This window comes from Pelophylax lessonae, assembly GCF_965119305.1.
Source record: "Pelophylax lessonae genome assembly, chromosome: 13".
Lineage (NCBI taxonomy): Eukaryota > Metazoa > Chordata > Amphibia > Anura > Ranidae > Pelophylax > Pelophylax lessonae.
Genome location: NC_138780.1, coordinates 127,529,620 through 127,544,658, shown reverse-complemented (window position 1 = coordinate 127,544,658; position 15,039 = coordinate 127,529,620). Strand labels below are relative to the sequence as shown.

The 15,039-nt window shown below is 46.4% G+C and overlaps 1 protein-coding gene across 1 annotated transcript in view; it reads left to right on the top strand.

Annotated features, from left to right (window-relative positions):
* MAP3K9 (mitogen-activated protein kinase kinase kinase 9) overlaps nt 1-15,039 on the top strand; it is a 185,744-nt gene that overhangs the window by 135,023 nt on the left and 35,682 nt on the right. The window contains exon 4 of the mRNA XM_082275587.1: nt 9,705-9,853. Coding sequence (XP_082131713.1) covers nt 9,705-9,853 — 149 coding nt within the window. The remainder of the gene's footprint in view (nt 1-9,704; nt 9,854-15,039) is intronic.

Sequence of the window (15,039 nt, the reverse complement as noted above, 5' to 3'; positions counted from 1 at the left end):
TTGCTCAATGTGGCTTCGAACTTAGCCTGATTAGGGAGCACTAAAAAACACAAATCCGGCGCTAGTATGACAGGACCAGCGCCCTCTCCATGTTAATTGGCATAACACCTGGGGATCAAGTAGCAGCTGAATGGGAACAAAACACACCAGGAGGGATGTTCAAAAGTATCAGTCACATAAGGGTTAACCACATATAAGTGCTATATGAACCCACCAATGATGAATACTGATGGCAGCAATAATAGTCATGAATGGTGCCAATGTAGTAAATAGAACATTGAAAAGTTGTCAGGAACACCATACGAGAAGAAGGCGCTCCTCACGCTCCCCTGCATTGGGTCACCGCACATGCCGCTCACCACCAGCAGCTGTATAGCGGTTCAAGCCTCGTTTTGGTCCTCCTTCCCCCAGAGTCTGAGGTCACGACCGGGTCCCCTTCCCGGTCGGCACTCATCGTGTGTGATCGGAGAGGCCACAGATAGCGATCCTCCTTGCCTCCTATACCGGGCATTTGGGGGACCCCTTTTCCACCCTTTCCTGTCCAGGATTGAGGCATTCCGCTATCATCTCCTCGCAGCCCGAGCAAGGCATAACTGTCCACACTGCTGCATTGTTCCTGGCTGGTTTTATGCCTTCACACACACACACACTGGATGGTCACCAAGCTGTGAGTTTTTAACCACTTAAGCCCCGGAAGATTTTACCCCCATTCCGACCAGGGGGTATTTTGCAATTCGGCACTGCGTGACTTTAACGGACAATTGCGCGGTCGTGCGACGCTGTACCTAAACAAATTTGGCGTCCTTTTTTTCCCACAAACAGAGATTTCTTTTGGTGGTATTTGATCACCTGTGCAATTTTTTGATCACGCGCTATAAACAAAAAAAGAGCGTCAATTTTGCAAAAATAGCAATATTTTTCACATTTTTTATATGAAATTCCCCCCAAAAAAAATGTAAAAATCAAAATTTTTTAAAATTTTCGGCCAATTTGTTTTATGCTACCTATGTTTGGTAAAAAAAATCGCAAAAAGCGTATTTTGATTGGTTTGCGCAAAAGTTATCGCGTTTACTAACAAAGGGAAAGATTTTTGTCATTTTTGTTGTTTTTTTTTAACGCGTAATGGCGGCGATCTGCGATTTTTTTTGCGGTACTGCGACATTGGGGCGGACAGATTGGACCCTTGACTGACATTTTTGACACTTTTGGGGTTACCAGTGACATTTCTACAGTAATCAGTGCTATACATATGCACTGTTACTGTAAAAATACACTGGTAGTGAAGGGGTTAACTTTATTTGGGAGGGAGGGGCTGTGTGTGTCCCTAGGGGCGTGCTTTCTACTGTGATTGGCTGTGGCTTGAGCTGTAAGGACACTGATCAACGGATCTACATAGTAGATCCGTGTGATCAGTGTTTTTACACCGAGGAGAATGACAGGTGGCTTGTTTACACAAGCCGCCTGACTTTCTCCCTCTCCCCCGCCGATCGCCGAGTGACCGGCGGACATCGGGTCCGCCGGGTCACACGCGCGGGGGGGTCCGTGACCACGCGGGAGCGGGAGCGCGCCTCCAGGGGCGCGCGCTCGCTCCCTAAACCCTCACAAGCTAGTGACGTAGCCCTACGTCACTTTGCCTGTGAGGGGCTGACTGCCGACGTAGATCGGCGTTAGGCAGTCGGCAAGTGGTTAAACCCTTATTTTGGCTTCACCATTGCAGATCCAGCGGGGTCATTGTACAAGGTGTACTGCTCGTTTATACATACATGTAACTGATTTTGAATAAAACTTTTCAATGTTCTATTTACTACATTGGCATCATTCATGACTATTATTGCTGCCATTATTAATCATCATTGGTGGGTTCATATAGCGCTTATATGTGGTTAACTCTTGTGTGACTGATTAGGGAGCACGCTTGCTCCGAATTGAGATGAATACATTGTAAAATCTCAGTTAATGTCAGTTGGTCTAAATCAGTTATAAAAATATTTGGACACAACATTTATACTTGGTGTTACAGTATATCAGAAAAGTGAGTACACCCCTCACATTTTTGTAAATATTTTTTTTATATCTTTTCATGTGACAACACTGAAGAAATGACATTTTGCTACAATGTAAAGTAGTTAGTGTACAGCTTGTATAACAGTGTAAATTTGCTCTCCCTTCAAATAACTCCTCACACAAACATTAATGTCTAAACCGCTGGCAACAAAAGTGAGTACACCCCTAAGTAGAAATGTCCAAATTGGGCCCAAAGTGTCAATATTTTGTGTGACCACCATTATTTTCCAGCATTGCCTTAACCCCCTTGGGCATGGAGTTCACCAGATCTTCACAGGTTGCCACTGGAGTCCTCCTCCATGCCGACACCACGGAGCTGGTGGATGTTAGAGACTTTGCACTCCTCCACCTTCCTTTTGAGGATGCCCCACAGATGCTCAATAGGGTTTTGATCTGGAGGCATGCTTGGCCAGTCCATTCCCTTTACCCTCAGCTTCTTTAGCAAGGCAGTGGTTGTCTTGGAGGTGTGTTTTGGGGTCATTATCATGTTGGAATACTGCCCTGCGGCCCAGTCTCCGAAGGGAGGGGATCATGCTCTGCTTCAGTATGTCACAGTACATGTTGGCATTCATGGCTCCCTCAATGAACTGTAGCTCCCCAGTGCCGGCAGCACTCATGCAGCCCCAGACCATTACACTGCCACCACAATGCTTGACTGTAGGACAGACACACTTGTCTTTGTACTCCTCACCTGGTTGCCACCACACACGCTTGACACCATCTGAACCAAATAAATTTATCTTGGTCTCATCAGACCACCGGACATGGTTCCAGTAATCCATGTCCTTAGTCTGCTTCTCTTCAGCAAACTGTTTGCGGGCTTTCTTGTGCATCATCTTTAGAAGAGGCTTCCTTCTGAGACGACAGCCATGCAGACCAATTTGATGCAGTATGCGGTGTATGGTCTGAGCACTGACAGGCTGACTCCCCACCCCTTCAACCTCTGCAGCAATGCTGGCAGCATTCATATGTCTATTTTCCAAAAACAACCTCTGGATATGACACTTAGCACATGCTTTCAACTTCTTTGGTCCACCATGGCGAGGCCTGTTCTGAGTGTAACCTGTCCTGTTAAACTGCTGTATGGTCTTGGCCACCGTGCTGCAGCTCAGTTTCAGGATCTTAGCAATCTTCTTGTAGCCTAGGCAATCTTTATGTAGAGCAACAATTCTTATTTTCAGATCCTCAGAGAGTTCTTTTTCATGTGGTGCCGTGTTGAACTTCCAGTGACCAGTATGAGAGAGTGAGAGCAATAACACCAAATATAACACACCTGCTCCCCATTCACACCTGAGACCTTGTAACACAATACAAAGAGTCACACGACACTGGGGAGGTAAAATTGCTAATTGGGCCCAATTTGGACATTTGTACTTAGCGTTGTACTTACGTTTGTTGCTAGCGGTTTAGACATTAATGGCTGTGTGTTGAGTTATTTTGAGGGGACAGCAAATTTACACAGTTATACAAGTTGTACACTCACTACTTTACATTGTAGCAAAGTGTCATTCTTTCAGTGTTGTCACATGAAAACATATAATAAAATATTTCCAAAATGTGAGGGGTGTACTCACTTCTGTGAGATACTTTATGTTCCTGTTCATATTTTTTTAACCTTAACCACTTACCGCCCGCCCGCCGTCATATGACGGCGGGACGGTGCGGCTATTATCCTGGGCGGACGTCATATGACGTGACCCAGGAAATGCACGGCAGGCGCGCGATCGCGGGCGCGCCGCCGTGCACTGCCGGTGTCGGGGTGTCCCCGGGACACCCCCCGTCACCGGCAGGGGGGAAACAGCCACTGGGCGTGGCTGTTTCCCACGTGATCGGCTGTGTTCCAATGACACAGCCGATCACAATGGAGGCGGCCGGGAGATGACCGCGCATGCGCGATCGGGAGCGCGCAGCGCGGTCATGTCGGTGGCACTGTGTTCCGTAGGAACACAGCTGTCACCGGCAGTAGTTAACAGTCACTGACAGTGACTGTTTACTATGTGATCGGCTGTGAATCCATTCACAGCCGATCATAAAATGTAAACAAAGAGCAGTAACTCAGTGTTACTAGCTCTTCTCTCCTCATACAGTTTCCAGTGTGAGGGGAGAAGAGCTAGAAATAGTGAGTTACTGCTCTGTACCCCTGTAAAAAGTAAAATCACACAAATAAAGGTCCCCCCACACAGTCCTCAGCCCCCCCCAATGTCACCTGTCACCCAACAGTCACCTCATCAGTGCCCAGAAATTGACACCCATAACGTTCACATGTGAGCGCAGCGATCGCGGGCAGAATCACTGCGATTCTGCCCGCAATCCAGAAATCATTGCAAATTGCGGGACGCCTGTGCGTTGCCCGTGATTTGCAATAGCACCCCAAACGCTGTGCAATGTTGCCGCCATTTCCGCCTGCCGAATCGCGGTAACATCGCGCAAACAACGCATGACGCCCAAAAAAGGTACAAGAGCTTCTTTGGGGCATCATGCGTTGTTTGCGTGATGTTACCGCGATTCGGCAGGCGGAAATCGCAGCAACATCGCACAGCGTTTGGGGTGCTATTGCAAATCACGGGCAACGCACAGGCGCCCCGCAATTTGCAATGATTTCTGGATCACGGGCAGAATCGCAGTGATTCTGCCCGCGATCGCTACGCTCACATGTGAACATAGCCTAAAGTTCACCGGTCACCAGAGACTGCCATCAGTACCGCCGTGCACCATTGCCCGTCACCTGTCACCCATCAGTGACCATCGCCTGTCACCTGTCACCCCATCAATCACCGTCACCTGTCACCCTCATCAGTCATTGTCACCTGTCACCCCATCAGTCATCGTCATCTGTCACCCTATCAATCATCGTCACTTGACACCCCATCAGTGATCGTCACTTGTCACCCCATCAATCATCGTCACCTGTCACCCCGTCAGTGATTGTCATCTGTCACCCCATCAATCATCGTCACTTGTCACCTCATCAATCATCGTCACCTGTCACCTCATCAGTCATCATCACCTGTCACCCCATCAGTCATCGTCACCTGTCACCCCATCAGTCATCGTCACCTGTCACCCCATAAGTCATTGTCACCTGTCACCCCATCAGTCATTGTCACCTGTCACCCCATCAGTCATCGTCACCTGTCACCCCATCAGTCATCGTCACCTGTTTGCCATATGCATGCAATCACTTAATGACCGCCTAACGACTATATGCGTCGGCCATTAAAAGCTAAATACTGGGGTTATGGCAGCAGATAGCCCCCATAACCCCGGTATTTTTTGAAACGGCGGGCGGTCGGCTTTCAGATAAGGGTGGTCCCAGTGGCGGATTCGCCGCGGAATTACCCTTACGGTGCAGGGGAAGAGGTGCCCCCCCCCCCCCTCCTGCCGCGTCCCAGACGTTTTCCCAGCTTACCGGACCCGCCGGCAGCGGGGAAAACTATCCGGTCCCGGATCCTCAGAGACAGGAAGTCGAGTGAGGGCAAGATGGCCCTCACTCAACTCTATGGTCTTGGAGGACCGGAGCTACGTCAAAAGACGTTGCCTAGCAACCGGTTTAAAGGGCCGTTTTTTTTTTGCTTTTTTTTTTTTCCTCTTTCAACAATTTTTTTTTTTTTCTTTTCTTTTTTAGTGTAGTTGTGAGGTGTGAGGTCTTTTTGACCCCAGATCTCACAATAAAGAGGACCTGTCATGCCTATTTCTATTACAAGGGATGTTTACATTCCTTGTAATAGGAATAAAAATGATCAAAACATTTTTTTTTTTTTAAACTGTGTAAAAATAAAAAAATAATAAATAAAATAAATAGGAAAAAAAAAAAAAAAAAAAATTTAAAGCGCCCTGTCCCCGTTAGCTCGCGCGCAGAAGCAAACGCATACGCAAGTCCCGCCCACATATGTAAACGGTGTTCAAACCATACATGTGAGGTATCGCCGCGATCGTTAGAGCGAGAGCAATAATTTGAGCCCTAGACCTCCTCTGTAACTCTAAGCTAGTAACCTGCAGAAATTTTTAAAATGTTGCCTATGGGGATTTTTAAGTACCAATGTTTGGCGCCATTCTGTGAGCATGCGCAATTTTGAAGCATGACATGTTGGGTATCTAATTACTCGGCGTAACATTATCTTTCACATTATGGAAAAAAATTGTGCTAAATTTACTGTTTTCTTATTTTTTAATTCAAAAAAGTGAATTTTTTTCAAAAAAATCGCATCTGGAAGACTGCTGCGCAAATATGGTGTGATAAAAAATATTGCAACGATCTCCATTTTATTCTCTAGGGTCTCTGCTAAAAAAAAATATATAATGTTTGGGGGTTCCAAGTAATTTTCTAGCAAAAAAAATGATTTTAGCTTGTAAACACCAAGTGTCAAAAATAGGCCCAGTCTTAAAGTGGATAAATGGACAACTTTGTGTAAAGCGCTACTTGGATGTTAGGCCTATGTGTGTGGCCAGGCTGTCAAAAAGTGTTACACATGTGGTATCGCCATACTCAGGAGGAATAGCAGAATGTATTTTGGGGTGCAATTTTTGCTATGTACATGCTATGTGTTAGAAATATTGCATAAATGGACAGCTTTGTGTAAAAAAAAATGTGTTTTCATTTTCTTTCCACATTTTCCAAAAACTTGTGGAAAAAAATGACATATTCAAAAGACTCATTATGCCTCAAAAATTATACGTTGGGCTGTTTGCTTTCCAAAATGGGGTCATTTTATGGGGGTTTCCATTGTCCTGGTGCTCCAGGGCCTTCAAAAGTGCGATAGGTTGTCAGGAAATTATATGTGTAATTTGTGCTCCTAGAATGCCGGACGGGGCTACTTGAATGTTAGGCCTCTGTATGTGGCCAGGCTGTGAAAAAGTCTCACACATGTGGTATCGCCATACTCAGGAGGAGTAGTAGAATGTGTTTTGGGGTGTAGTTGCAAGTATACATGTGCTGTGTGAGAGAAATAACCTGTTAATATGGCAATTTGTAAAAAAAAAAAAAAAAAAAAAAAAAAAAAAAAAATCTTCATTTTGCAAAGAGTTGTGGGAAAAAATGACAACTTCAAAAAACTCACCATGCCCCTTATTAAATACCTTGGAATGTCTACTTTCCAAAAAGGGGTCATTTGGGGGGTATTTGTACTTTCCTGACTTTTTAGTGTCTCAAGAAATGAGATAGGCCTTCAGTACATCAGGTGTGATCAAGTGTGATCAATTTTCAATGATTCGCACCATAGCTTGTGGACTCTATAACTTTCACAAAGACCAAATAATATACACTTATTTGGGTTATTTTTACCAAAGATAAGTAGCAGTATAAATTTTGGCCAAAATTTGTGAAGAAAAATGACTAATTTGCAAAATTTTATGACAGAAAAAAAGAAAAATGCGTTTTTTCACGATATTTTCAGTCTTTTTTTATTTATAGCACAAAAAATAAAAAACCCAGTATTGATCAAATACCATCAAAAGAAAGCTCTATTTGTGTGAAAAAAAGGACACAATTTTTGTATGGGTACAGTGTTGCATGACTGAGTAATTCTCAGTCAAAGTGTGAGAGCGCTGAAAGCTGAAAATCGGTCTGGGCAGGAAGGGGGTGAAAGTGCACTGTAGGCAAGTGGTTAAAGTTGACAGACAACCTTTATTACCAATAATATGTAATGTACTTTACAATGTTCCTGATATATTTTAGCTTCCTGGATTTTTTTTTTTCATCTGGCCTTCAGATATAAAAAGGCAGAGTGATTAAACACTTGTTTAGATTTGTCATTCATGTGACGAAATTAAAAGTATACCGTTTGCAATAAACTTTGCATAAAATAGTTAATTTGCATTTAATTTTAATGGTCCAAAGAATGTCAGGCAAAATGGGTGGCCCTCACGCATGTTCACTTCATCAAATCTGGCCCTCTTTTGAAAAAGTTTGGACACCCCTGCCCTGAGAATTAAATGGTAGTTCCAATTTTTTGTTACACGATGTTAGTGCAGTGGTTTAGGTAAAAATACACTAAATGTAATTTAGGGCAAACAAAGGCAATAAATTACCATTTTTTTTTTCTAGTAAAATGTAAGACAAGATTGTGCCGAGTAAATATATACCCAACAGCCTTAAAATTGCATGCACCGATGAATCAGCGACAAACATCTATACCCTATTTTTTCCATAGGTGATGGTTTAAAAGTCTCTACAGATCACCATTTTAGAGTTGCTCAGAAGCTCTGGTGCTAGAATTATTGCTCTCACTCCGGTGTGTGCTGTGATATGTATCATGTAGCGCAGTGAATTTTTTTGTGCTTTGCTCTCACTCCGGTGTGTGCTGTGATATGTATCAAGTAGCGCAGTCAATTTTTTTGTGCATAGGCACCCCCAATGCGTGCACTACTCATTTTTTGGAGAGGTATTTTAAATGCTTAGGTGTAACCCAAATGGTATTTTCTTTTTTTCACATTGGGGACCCTACTCCAATTAATCTAATTCAGTGCAGATCACACACTGAAATGAGTCACCTAAAAGTAAAGTGCCTGTCATGTGGGGGAGTGGTCCCTTACCGTGGGTGTTTGGAAGCAATCGAGCGGTTGCACAGCCACTGGATTGCTTCCATCTGACAGCCAGCAGTCTGCTTGTCTAATATTTACACACACTCCTGATGGCTGTATGTGTAAAAAAAACCTGTCAGGTCTGCACGATGTATGTACCTAGCAGCAAAAGGGTTAAAAACTTTATTCAACATGTCTCATGGACCAGACCCCCATTACAGCACCCTGTGCTTCCTTGGGATCTCAATATGATTCTCTCTGCCCTGCAGAAACCACCCTTTGCACCAATTAGGGAACACCCATTGGGTGCTCTCACCAGCAAAGGGACCTTCTTGATATCTGTCACTTCTGTCAGATATGTTTCACGGTTAGAAGCTCAGTTGTGGGGGTACCCTTCTGATTCTCCATTGGGCTTTCCGAAAACAAGCTTCTTTCGCCCAGCTTTGTAAGGCTTGCACCTGATCTCCGGTTCACACTTTCTCAAAGTTCTACTATGTGGATGTCCAGAGTTCTGTAAATGTAGGCTTTCAGACCCATGTTTCTTTCAGCAGCATTCTGTGTTGAATGTTTTGACCTTTGTTTGTTTTGTTGGACCTATTGGTACTGCTCTGTTTGCCTTGTTGCTGTCTACCCCTCAGGCTCATTGTTTGGGGACATCCAAGTGTCTATGAATATCAAGCCTGTGTCTGTACAGTACGAATAAGAAAAAAGGAATTTTGACTTTCCTGCAAATTCCATATCTCGGAATACAATGCAGGGCACAGGCCAACCACCCCTCTGTTGTTGTGTTACTCTGCATTGCTTGCTAGAAAAACAACACAGTGTAGGATTATAGGGGGCATGTCCAAAAGCTATAACAGTGTGCAATCATGTGAAGATAACAGCCTGTAACCCAGGGTCTTTGAATATCCAGACTGTGTCTTGTGTCTGTCAGAGGCTCATATCCTTCCCCACAAAATAAAAAATGAAATAAAATGATTTGGTTGACTATAAGGAAAAATGGAACAGATGACATTGAATGTAACGTAATTATAAACTTAACTTTTGTGTTTTCATTAAGCCATTTTTTTAAATTTCTTGTAACGTTGGCGGTCAATACTTGTCTTTTTATGTAATTATAGCTACGGAGTGCTGTTGTGGGAGCTGTTGACTGGGGAAGTACCATTCCGAGGCATTGATGGCCTGGCAGTGGCCTATGGTGTTGCTATGAATAAACTCTCTCTTCCAATTCCATCAACATGCCCAGAGCCCTTTGCCAGGCTAATGGAAGGTAAGAATGACTATTTTATGCATATGAAGAAATGCAAACCTGAAAGCAAAAACACAATTGAACTGTCATTTTTAAATCACTTGTAGTTGATAGTTATGGACAGAATCTATTTGCTATAAGCTACACTTTAATATGCAAACTTAACTGAAAAAGGAGCCAAAACAAAGTGGTGTTGTTATCTGTCAACTCATTTGGTGTTTGCTTACATTTTTTCATTTGCAGTATAAAAATGTTAGATGGAATACGCATGCCATGGGTATCATATTTTATTGCATTCCAAAATATTAACATGCTAATGAGTATTGCAGCCAGCAAAGAAAAAAATGTCAAAAGCAATAATATGTAAAGTTAAATAAGACACCAACTGATTACAAGGGCAGTATATTTCTAAGACAAAAAAACTGTATTCTAAATATTCTTTTTTTTTTTTTTATTGTGATTGGATTGATGGTGTGTCCTACTATCATATAAATTGCCAGGGGCTGCATGCAGCCCATAGAACATCCCTGATGTAGTGCAAGGGCCTGCCTGATTGGATACAGAGGATTGGATTGATGGTGTGTCCTCCTATTATATAGTTTTGGTAAAAAGGAGATTGTACAGAGATTGTACAATCAGATTGTACAGGTGCATCTCTTAAAATTAGAATATCATCAAAAAGTTTATTTAGTTCAATAATTCAATTCAAAAAGTGAAACACATATTTCTCTTTCATTCATTGACGGACACAGCTCCGAATCTTCTTAACCATTGGGTTATACTGTCCCCTACAGGAGTTGGACACTAGGCAGAAAAAAAGTCTGACAATGCCTATAGGCAGTCCCAGGGGGTATACTCTCTCTCACTGCTATAGGTATTCTGTTTTTTTCTGCCTAGTAAGAAGTAGGGACCTAGTTCCTTACTGGGATCTCTGGTCCTGGCAATTTTTTCTTTTTAGATAGAATTTGTTTCTCCTGGACTTTTTCCTGTGAGATCTACAATCAACTGCCGGACTGGGCGACGGGCTGGATAATCTAGATCCAGTGGTCACCCCAGTCTGGCCAGCGAGCACGAGCAGACCTCATTCCGCTCGCTAGGTCGACTGCGACATAGCCCCACCGGATGGGGGCTGGCCTGCAAGATAAACACCTCAGGAGGTTGCATACGACCGGGCCTTGGTCCGAGTTGCAGCATTCCTCCTGGCTGAAAGCCCCCTCATTTTGATGGAGAGGAGGTTCTGTCTGGAGCGGTGCCTGTCTGGTTCCTGGTATGGTAAGTAACTGTTCGCCCTCTCCTCCTGGAGGGTTTTGGGGTTGACGTGGGTCCCTCCACAGAACGGTCGGGCCTCTGGGTTCCCCTCCCTTCTGTTAGGCACCCCCCTCATCGGTCTGGTGGTCACTGTGGGCCATCTTGCCCCCCCCCCCCCTTCACTGACGCTGGGTCTGTGGGATGGCCTGGTCCACCCCCTAGGGTGGCGGCAGAGTGCTGTGCTGGTGATGGGGGCGCGCTGTCGGCGACCGGGCGATTGGCTGTGGGGGAGAGGGCTGTACCTGGTGGGGGCTCCTGCCAGGGCCCCCCCTTCCTGCCTGTGCCATTTTCTGAGGCCTAGAGATCCCTTCTAGGTTCCTGGGAACCTCGTGGTACAGCCATTTTCTTGTAGCCTGTGTGCTTAATGCACGGCGGCCATGTTGGTGTCGTCCCGCAGCCTTTTTTCGGTGGTTTGCCATTGAAAATCGCGGTGGCCATGACAGTGGAGCCACCTGGGCAGCGATTTCGGCAACGGGAGCCCTTCCTCATCCCCTGGTGCTGACTCCTGGATCTTTTCATATCCTGATCACCGTTCCTGCAGTGCAGATTTTCCTGGTAGCTGCGGTGCCTGGTTTCTGCGGGGTGATGACTCTGGTGGGGGTCCTCTCCCTCTCTACTGAGAATCGATTGGTGCTCTGTGGCTGGCAATCGGGTGGGCTGCCAGAGCAGTGGGGGTCGTTCCTTAGCAGTGTTTTACACTTTTTTGTGGGGTCCCCCTGGTGACTTTGGAGCAGTCTTTTACATCTCCCCACCTGATCCCCTCTCTTATGTTGCGGGGCCCTCCCATCCATCCATCAATGCACTGAAGGTGATCCTGGAGTCCTTGGTGTCCCAGGTGGAGGTGGCTTTTGGGCAACGGGCTGGCAAAAAGCACCCTCCGCCTTCCTCTGCCTCATCTGTCTCATCAGATCCTGAATCTGATTCAGCCGCCGCGGACGTGGGTCATTCTGCTGGGTCTGCGACCACGTGCCCTGAATCCTCAGAAAGTGAGGAGGATTCCTCCTCTTCTGCAACTACGTACGAAAACGTAAGAGGTGGACACACTGTTTGTAGCTGTGGATGAGACCTTAAAGATGGACGCAGCTGAAGCTGTGGCGGAGGCGCAGGTTCCCTTTTGGCATTTACAAGCCATCCAGAGCAGGAAAAGGTGTTCCCTTTTCCCTCCTATTTTGACAAAATTGTCACAAAATAGTGGGGATGACCAAAGCGTCCCCTTGGGGTGCCTAAGTGATTTTGCTAGGCGATGCCCCTATGAGGAGTCCCTTCTTAAGAAGTGGACTGGTCCACCGGTGGTGGACCCTCCGGTTTCCAGATCAAACAATGCAACCATGATTCTGGTTGAAGAGTCCCTGGCCTTTAAGGACCCGGCTGACAGTAAGGTGCCATAATATGTACACCCTGGCTGGTTCGGCACTGAGGCAGATATTTACCATTGCCCTGGTGTAGCAGACTTTGACCAAATGGGCTAAGCTTTTGGGCCGTGACCTGGAGGGGGAGCGGCTCCCCCCTGCCTTTGCTAAGCTGGCGGACCAGCTGGTCCAGGGGCTGCAGTTTATCTGTGATGCCTCTTTGGATGCAGCTCCCCTAGTGGCTTGGCTGTCTGTTTCGGTAGTGGTCCTTCGACGTGTCTTTTTGATTTAAATGCTGGTCTGTGGACCAGACTTCTAAAAAGGCCTTGACTGATCTTCCCTTTCAAGGAGATCACCTGTTTGGGTCTACCCTGAATGATGAGATTAAAGGTCTCAGGGGGGAAGAGTACCTTTCTTCCGCAGGCTACTAAGGGCAAGGACCCTCGTCGTAGAGGCCCTCCTTCTCGGCTTAAAAGACATTTTTTGGTCCCTCAGGGTTGACTGACAAGGGATCAGAGGCCTTCGGGGCCTCTTCTGGAGCATCTTAGCGAAACTGGGTCTGGCAAGTCCAGAGCGGGCTTCTCCAGACCCACAGACAAGTGCGTTCTCACCTGTATCTGGAGTGGTGGGAGGGGGGGGCGTTTTCGCTGGTTCTCGGACCCATGGACTCCCCTGGTACAAGTCAGGTGGGTCCAAGAGGTCATTCAGTCCAGCTACAAGACCGAGTTTTGTTCTTACCCTCAGGTAAGATTCTTCCTTCCAACATGCGACTGTTCCCGGTCCGCTTATAGGCTCTTTTTGGGGCCATGGAAGACCTTTTACTTTAAAGGGTGATGGTCCCAGTTCTGACTTTAGAACATTTTCAGGGGTTTTACTTAAACCAGTTTACAGTGCCCAGGAAGGAAGGCAAGGTACGTCCAATTCTGGACCTCAAACGGTGAACTGCTTTGCGCAGGTGTAGAAGTTCAGAGTGGAGTCCGTTCGCATAGTGGTGGCTTACCTGCATCAGGGGGATTTTTCTTGCCTCCATCTGCATCAACGAGTTAGCTTCACATTCCAATATATGTCGGTCTTCAGCGCTTCCTCCTCTTTGCCGTGGGAGAGGAGCATTATCAGTTTGTGGCGTTACCTTTTGGTTTTGCTTCTGCTCCTCGGTCTTCACGAAAGTGTTGACCTCGGTGCTAGCATTTGTACGCCAATGGGGGATCACGGTACTGGGCTACTTAGATGACCTCCTTCTGTGGGCGGAGCCTCCTAATGCTCTGGTGGAAAACCTGGAAATCACCATACGTGCTTGAGGGTGTTTGGCTGGATTCTGAATTTTCAGAAGTCTGCTCGGGTTCCGTCCACAAAGCTGGATTATCTGCGTCTGACTCTGGATGGGGCCTTAGCCAGAGTGCTCCTTCCTCTGGACAAACTTCAGAAACTGCAGGCTGTAATTAGTCTCCTGCTGTCCAGTATATGGTAATTCATCCAGGCTTGTACGCGGGTGCTGGGCCTGATGGTGTCTACCTTCCGTTTGCACAGTTCCATACTAGGTCCCTGCAAGGGAGATTCTGGCCAAATGGGACAATCAGATCCGGCTGAGTTGGGGAATGAGAGTTCCTGATATGGTGGCTTCGTGCTTCGGCTGGGCAAATCCTTCCTCCCTTTGTATTGGACAGTGGTCACCACGGACACCAGCCTGTCTGACTGGGGAGGCGCCCTCTGCAAAATTTCTGCTCAGGGGGTCTGTACACTGGAAAAGTCCAGACTACTGATTAATGTCTTGGTACTCCTAACGATCAGACTGTGCCTGGAACATTGGACGGTCTTCAGGGATGTCCAGTGCTCATTTCGTCGGACAAGGCCACGGCCGTGGCTTATGTCAATCACCAGGGGGCACAAGAAGTGTTCAGGCAGCTCTGGAGGTAGCCGGAATTCTAAGGTGGGCAGAGCGGTTCTTTCCAGCCCTCTCCGCCGCACACATTCCCAAGGTGAAAAACTGGCAGGCGAATTACCTCACTCGGCAGATGTTGGACCAAGGGGAGTGGTCCCTGCATCTGCAGGTGTTTCATCAGTTGTGTCTCCGGTGGGGCATACCCAAGGTGGATCTTTTGGCCTCCCGGCTCAACATAAAGGTGCAGAGGTTTGTGGCTCGGTCCCTGTGGGGTCAATATTGTCTGATTTACGCTTTCCCTACTCTCAAGCTTCTGCCAAGACTTCTAGGCAGGATCAAGGCAGAAGGGATTCTGGTCATCTTAGTGGCCACGGACTGGCCCTGCCAGGCTTGGTACGCCGATCTGGTGAGGCTGGTCACCGATCTTCCTTGGACACTTCCTCTCAGGGAGGATCTGCTGTCCGAAGGACCAATCTTCCATCCTGCTTTACAGTCGCTGGCTTTGATGGTTTGGCTGTTAAACGCCAGTTGCTGATGGATAGAGGTTTGTCAGTGAGTTGGTGATTCCAGCGCTGTTAATAGCTGGGAAATCTACTTCTAGAAATATCTACCATCGTACGTGGAAGTCGTACATTGCGTGGTGTGGGTCTCTTGAGGTTAAAAAAAGGCTA